An 18,514-nucleotide genomic window follows, 5' to 3' on the forward strand; every position below is an offset into this window, starting at 1 on the left:
TTCTATGATTTTTATGGTTTCTGGTCTCACGTTTAGGTCTTTGATCTATTTTGAGTTTATTTTTGTGTATGATGTAAGAAAGTGGTCCAGTTTCATTCTTTTGCATGTAGCTGTTTAGTTTTCCCGCAATCATTTGTTGAATATACTGCTTTTTTTTTCTCCCATTGCATGTTCTAGCCTCCTTTGTCAAAGATTGTTGACCATATAATCATGGGTTTATTTCTGGGCTCTCTGTTCTGTTCTATTGATTTATCTGTCTGTTTTTGTGCCAGTACCATACTGTTTTGATTACTACAGTTTTGTATACTATAGTTTTGTAGTATATCTTGAAATCTGGGATTGTAATACCTCCAGTTTTGTTGTTCTTTTTCAAGATTTGGCTATTTGGGCTTTTGTGATTCCACTCAAATTTTAGGATTATTTGCGTTAGTTCTGTGAAAAATGCTATTAGTATTTTGATAGGGATTGCATTAAATCTGCTTTGGATAGTATGAACATTTTAACAATGTTTGTTCTTTCAATTCATGAGCATGGAACATCTTTCCATTTGTTTGTGTAATCGTCAATTTCTTTTATCAATGTTTTATAGTTTTCAGAGTACAGGTCTTCTACTTCCTTGGTTAAGTTTATTCCTAGGTATTTTAATCTTTTTGGTGTGATTGTAAATGGGATTGTTTTCTTAATTTTTCTTTCTGCTACTTCATTATTAGTGTATAGAAATTGCAATAGATTTCTGTATATTGATTTTATATCCCGTGACTTTACTGAATTTTTTTATCAGTTCTAGAATTTTTTGGTGGAGCCTTCAGGGTTTTCTTTATACACTATCGTGTTATCTATAAATAACGAAAATTTTACTTCTTCCTTACCAATTTGGATGCCCTTTATTTTTTTGGATTGCTGTTGCTAGGACTTTCAACACTATGTTGAAAAAAATAGTGAGAGTGGACATCCTTGTCTTGTTCCTGATCTTAGGGAAAAAGTCCTCAGTTTTTCGTTAGCTGTGGGTTTTTCATACATGACCTTTATTATGCTGAGGTATGTTCCCACTAAACCTACTTTGTTGAGGGTTTTTATCATGAATGGATGTTGTACTTTGTCAAATGCTTTTTCTGCACCTATTGAAATGATCATATGGTTTTTGTTCTTTCTCTTGTTGATGTGATGTATCTCATTGATTGATTTATTTGTGAATATTAAACCACCCTTGGATCCCAGGAATAAGTCATTTGATTGTGGTGAATGATTTTTTTAATGTATTGTTTGAATTCAGTTTGCTAATATTTTGTTGAGTATTTTTGCATCTATGTTCATTAGAGAAATTGGCCTGTAGTTCTCTTTTTTGTAGTGTCTTTATCTGTTGTTAGTATCAGGGTAATGCTGGCCTCATAGATTGAATTTGGAAGCTTTCCTTCCTCTTCTATTGTTTGTAATAATTTGAGAATAGGTATTAACTCTTTAAATGTTTGGTAGAATTCACCTGTGAAGCCGTCCAGTCCTGGACTTCTGTTTGTTGGGAGTTTTTTTGATTACTGCCTCAACTTCATTGCTGGTAATCAGTCCATTGAAATTTTCTATTTCTTCCTGATTCAGTTTTAGAGGTTATATAAATATATGTATATATTTAATGTTTATTTATTTTTGAGAGAGAGACAGAGCATGAGCAGGGGAGGGGCAGAGAGAGAGGGAGTCACAGAATCCGAAGTAGGCTCCAGGCTCCGAGCTGTGAGCACAGAGTGCGATATGGGCCTCAAACCCATGAACCATGAGATATGACCTGAGCCGAAGTTGGATGTTTAACAGACTGAGACACCTACATGCCCCGGAGGTTATATGTTTTTAATAGTTTATTCATTTCTTTAAGTTGTCCAATATTTTGGCATATAATTTTTCACAACATCCTCCTATAACTCCTGTATTTCTCTGGTGTTGGTTGTTATTTCTCCTCTTTCATTTCTGATTTTGTTTATTTAAATCCTCTCTCTCTCTCTGTTTTTTTTTTTTTTTTTTTTTTATAAGTCTGGCTAGAAGCTTGTCAATTTTATTGATCTTTTCAAAGAACTAGCTCCTGGTTTCATTTATCTGTTCTATTATTTTTTTTTTAGTTCTGTTTTGTTTATTTATGCTCTAATTTTTATTATTTACTTCTTTTTACTGGTTTGGGGTTTTGTTTGCTCTTCTTTTTGTAGCTCCTTTAGGTGTAAGTTTAGGCTGTTTGTGGAGATTTTTCTTGTTTCTTGAGGTAGGCCTGTACTGTTGTAATCTTCCCTGTTAGAACAGCTTTTGCTGCATCCCAAAGATTTTGGACTCTTGTATTTTTATTTTTATTTGTTCCGTGTATTTTTTTTTAATCTGATCTTTGATTTCCTAGATGATCATTCATTGTTTAGTAGCATGCTATTGAACTTCCATGTATTTGTGTTCTTTCCAGACTTTTTCTTTGTGGTTGACTTTTAGTCTCATAGCATTATGGTTGGAAAAGATACATAATACGATTCTGATCTTTTTGAGTTTGTTGAGATTTGTTTTATGGCCTAATGTGTGATCTCTTCTGGAGAATATTCAGGTGCACTTAAAAAAGAATGTGTATTCTGCTGTCTTAGGATACAATGTTAGATCCATCTAGTCATTCAAAGCTATTGTTTCCTTATTGATTTCCTATTTGGGTGATTTAGCATTGATGTAATTAAGATGTTGAAGTCCCCTACTATTATTATGTTACTATTGATTACTTCATTTATGTTTGTTATTAACTGTTTTATGTATTTGTGGCTATCATGTTGGGTGCATAAATAATTACAATTGTTGTATCTTCTTGTTGGATTGTTCCCTCTATGATTATATAGTGTCCTTCTTTTGTTATGGTCTCTGTTTAAAATATTTTTTTAATGTTTATTTTTGTGAGAGAGAGACAGAGCATGAGCAGGGGAGGGGCAGAAAGAGAGGGAGACACAGATTCCAAAGCAGGCTCCAGGCTCTGAGCTTTCAGCACAGAGCCTGACACGGGGCTTGAACTCATGGACCATGAGATCATGACCTGAGCCAAAGTTGGATGCCCAACCAACTGAGCCACCCAGGCACACCTACAGTCTCTGTTTTAAAGCCTATTTTTTTGATACAAGTATTGCTACCCTGTCTTTCTTTTCACTTCCATTTGTTTATGCAGAATATTTTAGAATTCTTCTTCCTCCAACTCTGTTTTATTTTTTCTATTTTTTATTTTAGATAGAGTGCTAGTGGGGGAGAAAGGCAGGGGGAGAGAGAGAATCTTAAGCAAACTGCAAGCTTATCATGAAGCCTGATGCAGGGCTCGCTCCCATGACCCTGTGATCATCACCTGAGCTGAAATCAAGAGTTGGACACTCAACCAGCTGAGGCACCCAGCTGCCCCTTCAAGTCTGTTTTCTGATCATATCCTGGGCCTCCCTTTTTAAATAATAGAAAAAAAAAATAAATTACTAAATAGCATAATGAAGTGTTTTAATAAACAAAATAATGGTTTCTCAGAAAAGACATTCTGACCACAAGTTTTGAACCATTTTTTCTTCCTCTTTTCTTTCCACAGTAGGACAATGTTAATTTTGAGACAGAAGTGAAGATTCTTAGAGGTAGGTCCCAGGTGGGAATACTACCTGGAGAGGAGACATTTTCCTGGACTCTCAGACTCTTTCAGGGTTCTGGAATTCCAGGGTTGAAGAGTGTCGTTTCTTTGGCCAAGTCAGAAGTGAGGCAGGGTACTGACTTCCAAAGAGACCTTCATGGGTCTGGCCTTGACCAGTGATTGGAAGCTCCTCTAGGGGTTGTTCTTCTTTCCTGTCATTTCCAGTTTTTAAAGAGGGTCTTATTAAGAATTAGAGATTGATCTCACTTGTGCTGAGGAAAATGAGAAAAAGGCCAATCCTGTTTCAGATGAAGTGATATAATAAGTGGCAGGTAGGAGAGACTTCCAGAGCACTGTGCTCCTACAGTGGTGTGACCAGAGGTAGAGAAGCTCAGATGAGAGGCACTGGTGGTCAAGGTTAAGGGAGGCAGAATATTTCCCAGTTAGTGTTTAGTATAGTAGTCCCCACTTATCCACAGATTTGCTTTCTGTGGTTTCAGTCTTGTGCAGTCATCTGGAAGCAGATGATTCTCCTGACATAAGGTCAGAAGGTCAATGGTAGCCTAAACTACATCACAATGCTTATCATTCATCTCACTTCATCTTATCACATAGGCATTTTATCATGTCACATGATAAGAAGGGTAAGTATGGTACAATAAGATATTTTGAGAGACGATATTCTATATAACTTTTATTGCTGTATATTGTTATAATTGCTCTATTTTATTATTAGTTATTTTTTAAGTTTATTTATTTTGAGAGAGAGAGAGTGAGTAGGGGAGGGGTGGTGAGAGAGGGAAAGAGAGAATCCCAAACAGGCTTTGTGCCACCAGCATAGAGCCCAATGTGGGGCTTGAACACATGAACATGAGATTATGACCTGAGCTGAAACCAAGAATCAAATGTTTAATCGACTGAGCCACCCAGGCACCCCTATTAATTATTGTTTTTAATCTCTTACTGTGCCTAATTTATAAAGTAAACTTCATCATAATTTTTATTATAAGGAAAAACATAGTTTATTTAGGGTTGAGTACTATCTGATGTTTCAGGCATCCACTGGGGGTTGTGGATGTATTTCTCGTAGATAAGGGGGAACTACTGTAGTAGGAGAATCAAATAGTTTGGATTGTGAATCAATTAGTATATATCCTCTTTTTATTTTTATCATTGATTTGTAGATTTTGTTGTACTAATTTATTTAGATTAATTTATGCTGTTACAAAATCAAATACTGGACCTCAGATAAAAGGTAACACGTATTTCTTACCTAAAAAATAAACCCTCCCAAGTCTGTGCAATATTCTTAACAAAAAGTTAAGTCACTTTGATTATAGTAGAGGATACTAGCAACTTTCCAATACATATAAATTACTCAATCTAAGATATTTTAGCAATTATTTTAATAAGATAGTTTTATAAACTTGTTATGAACAAACAAAAAACATTAGCTAACCTCAACAACTGGAAACTATTACATTGGAGAGCTTTTTCAGAATGTCCAGATCAATTTTAAAGAACATACTTTCTGTCAAGGAATTTCTAAACATTATTCAAGAAATTTTCAAATTTCATGAAGCAGTTCAGTGTTTAGTTCAGTTTTAATTTTTACTCCAAATCTGAGAAATCCTAGAGTTAGGGAACAAAATGTTCTGTTATAAATGTTATGTTAATCAATGTTTTGTTATAGTTTCTAATGTTAGAATTAGAATTAACTTTGAGAAATCAGCAGGAACAACAACAACAGCACAACAAAAACCTGAAGCATTGGAACATAATTTCCTCCAGTGGCTATTTACTTCTTGCCCAAAGGTCAATACTTTCATCCAAAATGGTAGTACTACTCCTTGTGAAGGAGCTATTACTTGCATGTTAGGTGAACCAAGAATGCAGGTTCATTTTGTAGAAATTCTTTATTAATAATAGTGTTGATAAATACTGGTATTGCATGCCACCATTTCAGTCCCTCTTACACTGCTGGTGGGAATGCAAACTGGTGCAGCCACTCTGGAAAACAGTATGGAGGTTCCACAAATAGTTAAAAATAGAACTACCTTATGACCCAGCAATTTCAGTACTAGGTCTTTACAAACCATAGGGTATAAAAATACTGATTAAAAGGGGTACCTGCACCCCAGTGTTTACAGCAGCATTATCAACAACAATAGCCAAATTATGGAAAGAGCACAAATGTCCACTGACTGATGAATAAAGAAGATGTGACATAAAAGTTGAAAGGAACATCAGCCATCAAGAATGAAGTCTTTTGAAACGATGTGGATGGAACTAGAGTGTATTATGCTAAGTGAAATAAGTCAGTCAGAGACTGACAAATACTGTGTGATTTCACTCATATGTGAAATTTGAGAAACAAAGCAGATGAACATAGGGAAGGGAAGGAAAAATAAAATAAGATAAAAACAGGGAGGCAAACCATAAGTGACTGTTAAATATAAAGAACAAAATGAGGGTTGCTGGAGGGGAAGTGGGTGGGGGATGGGCTAGATGGGTAATGGGCATTAAGGAAGACACTTGTTGGGATGAGCCCTGGGTGTTATATGTAAGCGATGAATCACTAAATTCTCCTGAAAGCAATACTATACTATATGTTAACTAACTTGAATTTAAATAAAATCTTGGAAGAAAAAAATAAGGAACATAAACTGACTATTAAGAGAGGAAGAAAGTTGACAGTTCCTGAATTTTGTAAAACTGTGAAATTCCACAAATTTCAAGTATATGTTCTTTGGAAAAGAACCTGATATATTTTTTGAAATAAAACATATGGTTTAAAAAAAAAAGAATTCCTGTCGCCTAAAAGGTCCTTCTAGCTGGACTAAGAATCAAGTTGACATGAGACAGATTAATAGGAGAAAATAGAATTTAGTAAGTATATGTATGGGGAATCCACATCGCCATGAAAGATAGGCAAAATGAAGTATATTTATCATTCTGAACTAAAAACGAATAGGGGTTTGGGACTTTCAGAAAAGGAATGTTATTCACAGGGTGATAAGAAGAGCAGATATTTGGTAATTAGATGATTGCCCTGCCATGCAGATGGATCATTCAGGTAAAATTTCTTTCTGTTAATAACTCTTATTCTGGGAAGGGCCCCCAATTTAGATTCTTCTATGTAGTTAAGGGAGGGGCAAAATTTCCTCTTAAGCCCATAGGGTCTCAAGTACCTTCAGCTCAAAATAGTCTGCATGCCAAAGTGGCACATTCTTGGGGGGCCCTGTCCTGAACACCTTCAATTCAAATGTTTCCTTTTGGTGTAGGCAGGCTGGGTCCAAGGACCCAGAGGCGTTCCTACAGGACCAGCCAAGAGAGTCTCCATGCAGGATAGAAATCAAACATGAGCTGCGAGGGCATGAGAGCAGAGTTTATTGAAGATATAGAAAGAGTGCAAATACAGACAGAGCATCCAAGAGACTCAGAAAGGAAAAAGATAGTCTCATCTTTGCTTGGATCTGGGGTTTTTACTGAGGATTGTGGTCTGGTGTACATATCCTCCCAGGCATCCAGGATCTAGTCAGAACAAGGAAAAGGGTCCAGGTGTCCTCCATAAGTCGCTTATTCCTTGGAGCCAGGGGATCTTGGCGTCAAGATGTCTAGTGCTGGTGGTCTGGAATATGCACAGGTTGGCTTCACTCGGTCATTCTCACCCAGTCCTTCCTTAGATGTTATCTAATGTGCTGGAAGACTCTAAAGAAACCATTAACTCCTTGTTCCTTACAAGGAGGACATACATTATTTGTACTATGAGGCATATGTAAAGTGGGGGTGCAGGCCCTCGCAAGAATAGAAGCAGGAAAAGGAGCAAAAAGCAGATTTTTATGGAGTCCTTCAGTTTCTCTATCTCATTTGATGCTGGAATTTAGTTAATGTATGGAAACTTCAGTTGTTTTAGCCAAATATTAGGCAGAAACTTTTGCTCTCATCACCTCTTGACCTTCTTTCTAAGCCAGGAGTTTGAATTGGTGTGTGCGTCTGTTTTCACTTTATGACCTTGATTTTCTGATTCTCCCAAGCCTGGCTAACCATGCTAATGTCTCTCAGTGTCTGGGTTTCCCAAGTATTTCCCAGGATACTTAGAACGCTGGAATTTGTGTGAGTGTGAATGCATTTGAGAGCCAGCAGACCCCCATGACAATGATTCATGGTATGGGCTGATTTATTTGCAAGCCCCCTCCCAGTGGCAGGATAGAAAAGGCCTCTCAGAGAACAGTAGTACTTTCTTCCTCCATCCAGAGTAGGCTGTCAGGGTGCTACAGACTAGCTTTGTCTTTGTAGGTAGATTTCATTCATAAGGTGATTCTCTTTGTGGGTAGATGGTTGTTAGGATACAGACAATCCTAACAACATCAAGGCAGCTGCCTTGTTCTTTAGCACATGATGTGGCAGTTGAGAAATAGTGTTTTATTTTATTCATTTCAATACTTTTCTGATTAAAATTTCAAAAGCTTGAAGAAGGGTCTTTCTTCTTCCATAGGTTGCATCCTTTTATAAACAGATCAATTACAGAAGATCAGTCACAATCAGCACCATATAGCTGTTGACAACAATCCTGTGTATTTGGGACCCTTCCCTTATGAAGTTGAAAAACATGCAGAGTTTAGAACCTACCAGGAGTCTTCATATGTTTTCCTCCCTCTGAAGCATATAGTTGTTCTGTTTACTATAGAATGTTCAGCAGAAAGGAATTTAACCTCTCCTTGGTCTGCAGGGAAACTGCAAAGGCTATTGTCATTAATTTACCCAGTATGTGGAAATATAGATCTTTTAGATTTAAGCAACATTGTTGAGAATTTTAAAAGCTCTGAGTGGATCAAAAAGTTTATTATATTTTGGAAAACAAATTTGAAAAACCAACTGAAACTTACATTTCTTGATTATTCTAATGAATCCTGGCAACAATTTCATGTTAAGGAGAAAAAAGAATATGTGAAGAAAAATTTCCACCTAAAATTTCAATACATTTAAAAAGCACCCAACAATGGGGGTGCCTGGGTGGCTCAGTTGGTTAAGCGTCTGACTCTTGATTTTGGCTCAGGTCAGGATGTCACAGTTTGTGGGATCAAGCCCCACGTTGGGCTCTGAGCTGGCAATGCAGAACCTGCTTGGGATTCTCTCTCTCCCTCTCTGCCCCTCTCCTGTGTGCTCTTCCTCCCCCCCACCCCCACACAATTAAAAAAAGAAAGGATGATAGGTGAATTTCTTTAAATATTGATAGATTATCTTCTGGAACAGAAACCTAAAAAAAAGCACACTGTGCATGGATATCCCTCTGTCACATAAGCTATGTTGATGCATAGGAAATGACTAGGTTTTATTACTTCCAACAGACAGGATGAAGTGCATTTTTTAAACAAAGAACACATTTTAAACAGTGAATTGTGGTTGGTGCATTACACATGTGGATTGATCTTGTCACAGGAAAAAGTGGAGCAGTAGATAGGTGGTTCTAGTGTTACCTTGCTGTTGTCTTATTTTGCATGAGAGCGCTCCCTCAGTTTCAGTCGATGGGCTATACCTGGCAGGTTGTGTTAGGCTTCAACTTTTGAAGTTAATAAGGTTCAATTGTGTAGCTGATATGAGCTTCCAGTACTCACCTCATAGGATTTTATGACAACTAAATACGTTAATCAATATAAGGTCCTTAGACTCACACCTGACTTAGTGAGTTTCCAGTAAATACTAGCTGTTACTCCCCACCCAATACCATAAGCTGAGACATTTAGAACACCTTTGCTTTGTGAACACCTTTGCTTAATGATGCTTAGAGAAATCTGAAGTTAGTTTCTTGGGATGAGCCAAGTCCTCACAATCATCTTACCCACAGTTTTCTGTGATTTGTTATTATCCTTGATGATAAAGTATGACACAAAATTTACAATTAATTATTTTTTCCTAATTACTCCATCATATCTGCTTTCAATATTCCAAAGAAATTACATGAAGTATTTTTTCTCTATATTTGTATAGCTATATGTGCAGCTGGGGCTTAGGATTAACTGGTTGGTCAGGGTGGAATTAATAAGAAAAATGAAATTGGACTCAGGAAGCATCTAGAATCCAACACTTTTTAATTTCTTATTGTTTTTGTCTATTTGTCTAGGGATACTCAGAATGTATCTACAGGCAAATATTTATTTGTTTAGGCTTGTAATTTGAGAAACATTATCTTAAAGTAGTGAAAGAAGATAATTGTGTTAAGGTGTTATCACATGGTTTGATTTGCTGACAGGTGTAAGGTGTTATCTCATGGTTTTGATTTGCATTTCGCTAGTAATTACTGATGTTGAGCATATTTTCATGTGTCTGTTGACCATATTTATGTCTTGTTTGGAGAAATGTAGACTCAGATTCTCTCCCCATTTTTTTAAATGTTATTTATTTTTGAGGTGGGGGCTGACAGATTGTGAGTGGGAGAGGGGCAGAGAGAGACAGAGACACAGAATCTGAAGCAGGCTCTAGGCTCTGAGCTGTCAGCACAGAGCCTGACATGGCACTCAAACTCATAGACTGTGAGATCATGATCTGAGCCAAAGTTGGACACTCAAACTGAGCCACCCAGGTGCCCCTCTCCTCAGTTTTTTTTTTTTTTTATTTTTTTTTTTATTTTTTAATATATGAAATTTACTGTCAAATTGGTTTCCATACAACACCCAGTGCTCATCCCAAAAGGTGCCCTCCTCAATACCCATCACCCACCCTGCCCTCCCTCCCACCCCCCATCAACCCTCATCTCCTCAGTTTTAAATAGGGTTTTTGGTTGTGTTTTTGAGTTGTAGGAGTTCTGTCTATATTTTTGCATATTTATACCTTATCAGATATACGGTTTGCAAATATCTTCTCCCATTCAGTAGGTTGCCTTATCATTTGATGATGGTTTTCTTTGCTGTGCAGAAGCTGTTTATTTGATGTCGTCCCATCTGTTTATTTTTGCTTTTGTTACTCTTGCCTTTGGAGTCAGATTGCAAAGATGGCACTAAGACCAATGTTAGGGAGCTTACCACCTATGTTTTCTTCTAGGACTTTTATGGTTTCAGGTCTTCCATTCAAGGCTTTAATCTATTTTGAGTTAATTTTTGTGTGTGGTATAAATAGTAGTCCAGTTTCATTCTTTTGCATGGTAGCTGTCCAGTTTTCCCAACACCATTTATTGAAGAGATTGTCCTTTCTCCATTGTGTATTCTTGGCTCCTGTGTTAAACAGACCCATTTTCTAACCAGTTCCTGGAACATGGATGCAGAGAATCTGGCCTTAGGGTGAACATGCCTAGAGCAGTGTTTCCCAAAGTGGGTTTCTTGACACAGTTGAACTATGAGACCCTAACTAGTAAGAGTTCTTGTTAAATTCAGTTAGAGATAAGCAGCACAGCATGATGTTTAAAAGCTAGACTATGTGATCAGAAAGACATAGCTTTATTATTTATAAATAATTAATCTGTTACTTATTGGCCATGTGACTATGTCACGTTAACTGCTCCAAACTTCAGTCTCTTCTGTACAATAAAACCACTGAGAACCCATCTCCTGGTATTATCCAACTAAATGAAACAATACATTCAATGTGCTACCCTAAGAGATAACACCCAAGATGTTGGCTATTGCTATTCTGGTGATACTCACCACCTACCTTCTTGGAGTATCAAAAAGTGTAATGGCACATTAAAGGGTGAGAAGTCCTATTGAAAAAAAAAATCTGCAGAACCTTCTTGTCCCAGTTACCATCCTGAGAACCTGGAAGACCTCTTAAGGTTGACGATGAGAATCGGATTGAGGGTTAGGTAGGGGCTATTTTCTGCTTTAGATGACACATGTCTACCACCACTCTGGGACTAGGGTGGCAAACTTCATTCGCATTTTTCAGAAAGCAAAATTGGGCCCCTAGGCTTGTCTTTCAGAATTAAGATTTAAATTCACCTCTCTGGCTCCCCTTTCTGGATGTATTATTTCTGGGTCACTTGGTTTCTCTCTCACCTGCCTTGAATTTTGACACTAATGAATAAGCTGAGAAAAAAGCTATGATTGTCCACCAAAACAGATGGGGTTAGTCTTTTAGAATGAAATAAAACTTTCTGTGGTTCATAAAACCCAAGTTGCCCCTCAAGTCAGCCTCTTGAGAGGCAGTAATAAATGATTCTTCTTAGGGGTTTATGGTAGGAGCAGTGAAAGGCGTCAAGCTTTCTTATGTCATCAGGTCCATCACTTTAAATCTACCTTCTTTCTGCATGGTGTTGTTGAATCCTGAAGGTCTGGAGCTTCCTTTTCACTGTCTGTCCTGTGAACCTGCAGTCTGTTTCCAGATTTAGAGCAGGAAGCCTGTGGTGGGGAGAGCAGGGTGCCATATGGGCCTGAGAGAAGCCCAGGATTTTTTGTTAATCTGATTGCGAGAATCATTTATGTGCTAACTAGGTTCTGTGGGTCTTTGCCCCCAGGGGGCAGAAGAGCTTGGCTTCCTTTTCCCATTTACCTGTGTGGGACCTCTCCCACCAGCTCAGAACAGGTGAAAAAGGGACTGTTGTGAAATATTCTGTTTCTACCGCCCACTTCAATCAAAACCTGCTTTTCCTAATTGACCTCTGAACCAGCTCTTGGAGTCACTAATGAACATCTTCAGGATGCTCCAAGCATTCTGGCCTCCTTTGTAATTTCTGCAGATCCCCTGCTAATCCCCAGGTTGAGAAGTCAGAGGCTTCAATTGATTTGCTGTGACCGATTTGCTGTTTTGGGGTTTGTATTCCTTAGAAGTAATGTTTGATTTTCTGTGCACTTCCCTTTTACTGAATGGCACCCAAAATAAACACCATAGGTTTTGCCACGGGAAACTTTAGCTGTTCCAACATGCACATTCTGCTGACTTTCAGATCCACAAATTGTCCCACACACTGATGTTTACAGAGTCTTTGACAGGTCTTAAAAACCCTAACTTATTTATCATTTCCTGTGGTAATACAGAATGACTATTTTACCAAGCCTAATTTTTAAAGTCTTTCATTTTTAAAAGAATCATGTTACATTTCATGTCTACAAATACTCACCCAGGCCCTACAGTTACACAAAATGATGCCAACAGTGTAGGGGGGGAAATGAACAATGTTTTGAGGGAAGTGGAATTAAAACCAGTTACATAAGCAAAATGAAGATTGTAATGTCTCAACATATGGCAATCCAGACCAAGGCAGGAAAGAGGGTGATATTGGGCTGCTAATTGGGCACCAACTAGTGGTGGCCATTGGGAAACATCATTGGATTTCCTCATCTGAACTAGATCCATGATTTCCAGTTCACCAAGATGTAAGAATCATCTGGAATGTCTCACCCTCAGCCCAGCCATTATACTAAATTGGAATCTTAAAGGAAGGGGTCTGCAAAAGACACACACACACACACACACACACACACACACACACACACACACGCATGCACACACACACACACATACACACACACAACATTCTGATTCTTTTGGACAATTTTAGGAAACACTGATAGGTAATGTTTAGGATCTTTTTAGTTCCAAGAGGATGCTATTTATGATTCACCAGCGAATGGGAAAAATCTGAAGAGTAAATTCATTAATTCATACTTAATACTGTAATAAATATTTTCTATTTTTTGAAAAGTTAGTGAAGTTAATGTTATGGTTTGTGTTTTATGGATCTAAGTATTCTTCAGATTTCTCTTTGATTTATTAATTGTAATATCTGGCCCATCTAGCTCATGGTGTTATATTAAATGAGATCAAATGGATAAATGAGATCAAGATGTGGAAGTTTGTTGTTGTTGTTGTTGTTGTTATTATTGCTATTAGTAAAATAACCACTGTAGGATTGACTCTGCTTTTATGAATTTGATAGATCTGCTGGTGTCTTTGGCTTTGTTCCTTTGGTAAAAGCCAGACAAATTAGCAAATTACAATTATTTCTTTATTACTTTTTTATTCAAAAATTTTGAGTACCTATTATGTACAAAGTGTTGTGCTATATTCTGTCTAAAATTTTTAAAGTACCTTTTCTTTCTCCTTTTTTTTTAAACCTGGAAACCTCCCATTCAGTAATACTTTTATTTATTTAAAAATTTTTTTTTCAATGTTTATTCATTTTTGAAAGAGACAGAGAGAGCGGCAGGGGGTGGGATACAGAGAGACAGAGGGAGACAGAGAATCTGAAGCAGGCTCCAGGCTCTGAGCTGTCAGCACAGAGCCTGACGCTGGGCTTGGACTCACGAGCCAGGAGATCATGACCTAAGCTGAAATTGGATGTCCAATCGACTGAGCCACCCAGGTGCCCCTATTTATTTTTTTTAAGTCTTATTTATTTTTTTGTATTCTCAACACCCAGCGTGGGGCTTGCACTCATGACCCTGAGACCAAAAGTCATATGCTCTTCTGACTACGCAGCCAGGTGCCCCCATTTAGTAATACTTTTAAATAAATAAGTTTTATTGAATGAATAAATGTATCATTCATGTATCAAGTATCAGCACATAAGAAAATTAATAATACGTATTGGGTGCATTTATTCAATTTATAGAGAGTACATGATACACATTTCAAAAAGAGGACTCTTAGCAATAAATCTACAGGCCCACAGATGAGTAGCTATGAGCTTAGGGTGCCTTTTGCTATATGACTTCCTTTCCTCCAGGACACACTGCTGTGGGATAGATGAGTTACACCAACGTTCTCATCCAGGAGTTCAAACCTGAACAGTGGCACAAACCTACATAGTGAGACCTTGGTTGTGGGAATCGGCAGTGGCAAATTATATTTGTGTAGTGCTCCATAATTAATAAAATACTTTCCCATATAAAATTTCATTTCTTTCCTCAATAATCCTCTGATGTAGCAGTGAGGTCCTGTGCAGGGAAGCTATGGCGCCAGGACTAGAAACAAGGTCTCCTGGCTCTCAGTCCATTACCCTCTTCCCATTTCTTCTATGATACTTCTGGTTCCACAGCTAGAGTGGCAATAGGAAATGGACTGTCCTCTGTATCTGTGCAGGAGTCTTGTGTTGTGGGAAAGATATGGGAAGAGTGATTTGAGCTAATTCTCCTAGACATTCATGCCAGCACCAATTTCAAACTCTCATGATCTTGCACCCCTTCCTTCCTCTTGTATCTATTCTGATGTCCTCTAAGGTGGAGTTAATGTTCTCTGACCTTAGAACATAATTCCTGAGTAAGAGGATGTTAATCCATCATTACGTTTAGTCTTTTTTTAAAAAATATTTTTATTTATTTTTGAGACAGAGAGAGACAGAACATGAGCAGGGGAGGGGCAGAGAGAGAGGGAGACACAGAATCTGAAGCAGGCTCCAGGGTCTGAGCTGTCAGCACAGAGCCCAACGCGGGGCTCAAACTCATGGACCGTGAGAATATGACCTGAGCTGAAATCAGACGCTTAACCGACTGAGCTACCCAGGTGCCCCTCATTCCGTTTAATCTTTAGAACAATGAACACGTTCACTATGTCACATTAAGGTATTAAAGTCTAGTGTGGATGCAATGTGAATAATATGTGAGAATAATGTGAACCTCGCAGAGAAGCAAGAATATGTTAGCATTCATCTCCAATCCCCCACTCATCCCAGAGGTTCCAGAGTTATCTAAAGGCAGGGCTGAAGGAGCCTTCTCACGCTCAGGCAGAAGAGACCAAGGCGACTAATCTGGCTGCAGGAGACGAAGCTATTCTCTGGCATTATCTTGAAGCATCAAAGGCAAGCTCTGTGCAGAGTCAGTCAATGTGCGCTGAGGTTTCCAAAGAAAGGTATCAGGTTCCCAAAGCAGATGTTGGATACTTGGGAGTCTGAGAGGGAAGGTGGCATCGCCTGGAACAGGAGATGATAGGGTTAGGGCCCCGGGCAAGGCCCTGCAGCAATCGAAACTCCAGTGCAGTCTACCACCCAAATTTAGCAGATAAAAATATAGGGCAACTAGTTAAATTTGAATTTCAGATAAACGTGAAATAATTTTTTTAGTGTAAGTATGTCCCATGCAACATACATGCAATTCAGATTTAACTGGGCATGCTGGGTTTTATGTGGCAATGCAAACAGAGACAAAGCATCTCAGAGCTTTCACAGGCTGGCATTTCAGTTTTTCCTGTTTCCACTTAAGACCTCTTCTTTCCATCATCTTCTATGTCATTACTCCCAAGTTCTTTCTGTTCATTAGGTAAGAAGAGGAGGTGGGCTCCATTTCCAAAATGATAATATCTGTAATATTATTTCCAATTTATATAATTAAAAGTTACCTTCATATAGACCCTATCCACAATAGAAAACAGGTGGTTTCTTTTTTAACATAAAATGGCATTTTGTAGATCAGAGTAGAAAGTGGTTTTCTCTTCAAGTAGTTCTTTTTTTCATGATTGGCAATGTTCATTTCGTACAATTTGTGAAGAAGACGATTTATAAAATTAAGTAGGAATATCTACAGGAACTTGTTCTCTATACAACTGTCTTCATTTAAAATACAAAACCAGGGGCACTTGGGTGGCTCAGTCGGTTAAGCATCTGACTTCAGCTCAGGTCATGATCTCATAGTTTGTGAGTTCAAGCCCTACATCAGGCTCTGTGCTGACAGCTCAGAGCCTGGGGCCTGCTTCAGATTCTGTGTCTCCCTCTCTCTCTGCCCTGCCCCCCCCCCCCCATCACACTCTGTGTCTCTCTCTAAAATAAGTAAACATAAAAATAAATAAAATATAAAAACAGTAATTAAGAATTAAGTCTACTTGTATTAGCTGTCATGGGAAAGTACTTTTCTAAATCAGATAAAATCCTGAAAATGTCTTTCTTCCCACACAGGTCCTGAACCCTTCTTAATTTTCTCCCATGGAGGCAGTATCTTTAGGATTGACCTGGACGGAACTAATTATGAGCAGTTGGTGGCTGATGCTGGTGTATCAGTGATCATGGATTTTCATTACTATAAGGAAAGACTCTATTGGGTAGATCTAGAACGGCAACTTTTGCAAAGAGTTTTTCTGAATGGGACAAGGCAAGAGGTAAAGTACATTTCCCGAAGCATTTGAGGGATTTCTGTATAGGCTGACAAACATGATACAGTTAATTTGCAATGTATAGATGAGTGAAAATTACATTCCAATTCAAATGTTTCTGGCATTTGTGGATATTTCTTTATTTATTTTAAAGCTCATTCAGGGGCACCTGGGTGGCTCAGTCGGTTAGGCGTCCAGCTTCGGCTCAGGTCATGATCTCGCGGTCTGTGAGTTCAAGTCCCGCATCGGGCTCTGTGCTGACAGCTCAGAGCCTGGAGCCTGTTTCAGATTCTGTGTCTCCCTCTCTCTCTGACCCTCCCCCGTTCATGCTCTGTCTCTCCCTGTCTCAAAAATAAATAAACGTTAAAAAAAAAATTTTAAAAAAAGCTCATTTATTTATTTTGAAGGAGAGAGAGAGAGAGAAAGGGGAAGAGAGAGGGAGGAGAGAGAGAATGCCAAGCAGGCCCCATGCTGTTGGTGCACAGCCTGAGGCAAGGCTCCAACTCATGAACCATGAGATCATGAACTGAGTGAAAGCAAGAGTGGGACGCTTAACTGACTGAGCCACCCAGGCACCTCAGAGACATTTATTTAATCTGTATCTGTGGTATGTTACTAAATAAGCCCATAAACGTGGCGCTGATATTCAGAAGCCCCCCAGAGGAATAGGATGTGAATGTAATTTTGAAAATACGTAAGTTCATTAAGTACGGATTATTTACATGGTTGCTTCCAGTGGTTCTCAGCTGAGGGCAATTTTGCCACTCGGGATATTTGGCAGTGTCTGGAAACATGTTTGGTTTTCACATCTGGATTGGGAAAGCGGGAGAATGAGGTAGTAGCATCTCGTGGGTAGAGGCCAGGGATGCTACAAAACATGCTACAATATACAGGATGGCCCCCACCACAAGGCATTATCTGGCCCCAAATGTCAGTTGTGCTGGAGTTGGGAACCTGTTTTGTCTAAATGTCTGTCATGGGTTTTAGTACCTGATATTTAGGAGGAAAACCTTTTTTGATTCTTAAGGTGTTTGCACTGTGGGAAAAAAACAAGAAAGCAGGTGTCAGATATGGAGTATTTTGCTTCAAGTACATACAAAAGATCTTTAGTCTTTTTCCCTAACTGATGGAGCCCTTCAATGAGTCGCAGGAGGAATGTTCTCTCAATTCCTGAGAGGTGGATTATAGAGACATGTGACTGGAGAAACCTTAAGCATTTATTCCCAGCACAAAGTGCTCATTGTTTTGTTTGTTTTTCTTTAAACCAAACCTTTCTCCCTCCAGTTATTCTTAAAAGCTTCAGTTAAGTGCTAATCTCTTTTATCACGTCTCTGATACTTACTAATGTCACCTTTAGCAAGGCTGACTACTCAATATTCTCCAGCTATCCGTAGAAGAACAGTTTCAAAATCTTGAGTCTCCGAATCTGGAGGGTTTCCTGTCACAGACTAGGAAAAAAAATTAAACAGTTGTGACTTTGTGTCAAGTCATTAGGAGAGGATTGACCTGATGCCTAAAATCCACCATTGTTTTTCCCTTCTTTGGATTAAAACATTATTTAAAAAGGACACCTGTTAAAATACAATTTACCTGGGTAAGCTAATATATTAAGATACTAGCAACTGGTTAAGTGGATTGGCTAGATTACTTTGTGTGAGGTGTAGGAACAGTACAAGCTCATGAGATTTTTGATCTCTGCCCATTCCGAGTTCAGTCAAGTCATGTCAGTGGCTGGAAATCAGCAATGGTGGCAATATTTACAAGCCAAGGAAACCTGCAACCTCACATACCAGGGCTTCTCCCCACCCCCCTCCCTCCACCCCCTAGGAAGACTAACTGGTTTACCTGCATGCCCTGGAATTAGGAGATAACAGACATTTTTGTTTGGTCATTTTTACC

General features: G+C 38.4%; 1 protein-coding gene across 1 annotated transcript in view; it reads left to right on the plus strand.

The window, feature by feature from the left end:
• The window catches only part of EGF (epidermal growth factor), a 107,039-nt gene that overhangs the window by 8,456 nt on the left and 80,069 nt on the right, over positions 1-18,514 (plus strand). The window contains 1 exon segment of the mRNA XM_078445816.2: positions 16,422-16,621. Within this exon segment, the coding sequence (XP_078301942.2) occupies positions 16,422-16,621 (200 nt within the window).

Source organism: Panthera onca, chromosome B1, assembly GCF_046562875.1.
Source record: "Panthera onca isolate mPanOnc1 chromosome B1, mPanOnc1 haplotype 2, whole genome shotgun sequence".
NCBI classification, from domain to species: domain Eukaryota; kingdom Metazoa; phylum Chordata; class Mammalia; order Carnivora; family Felidae; genus Panthera; species Panthera onca.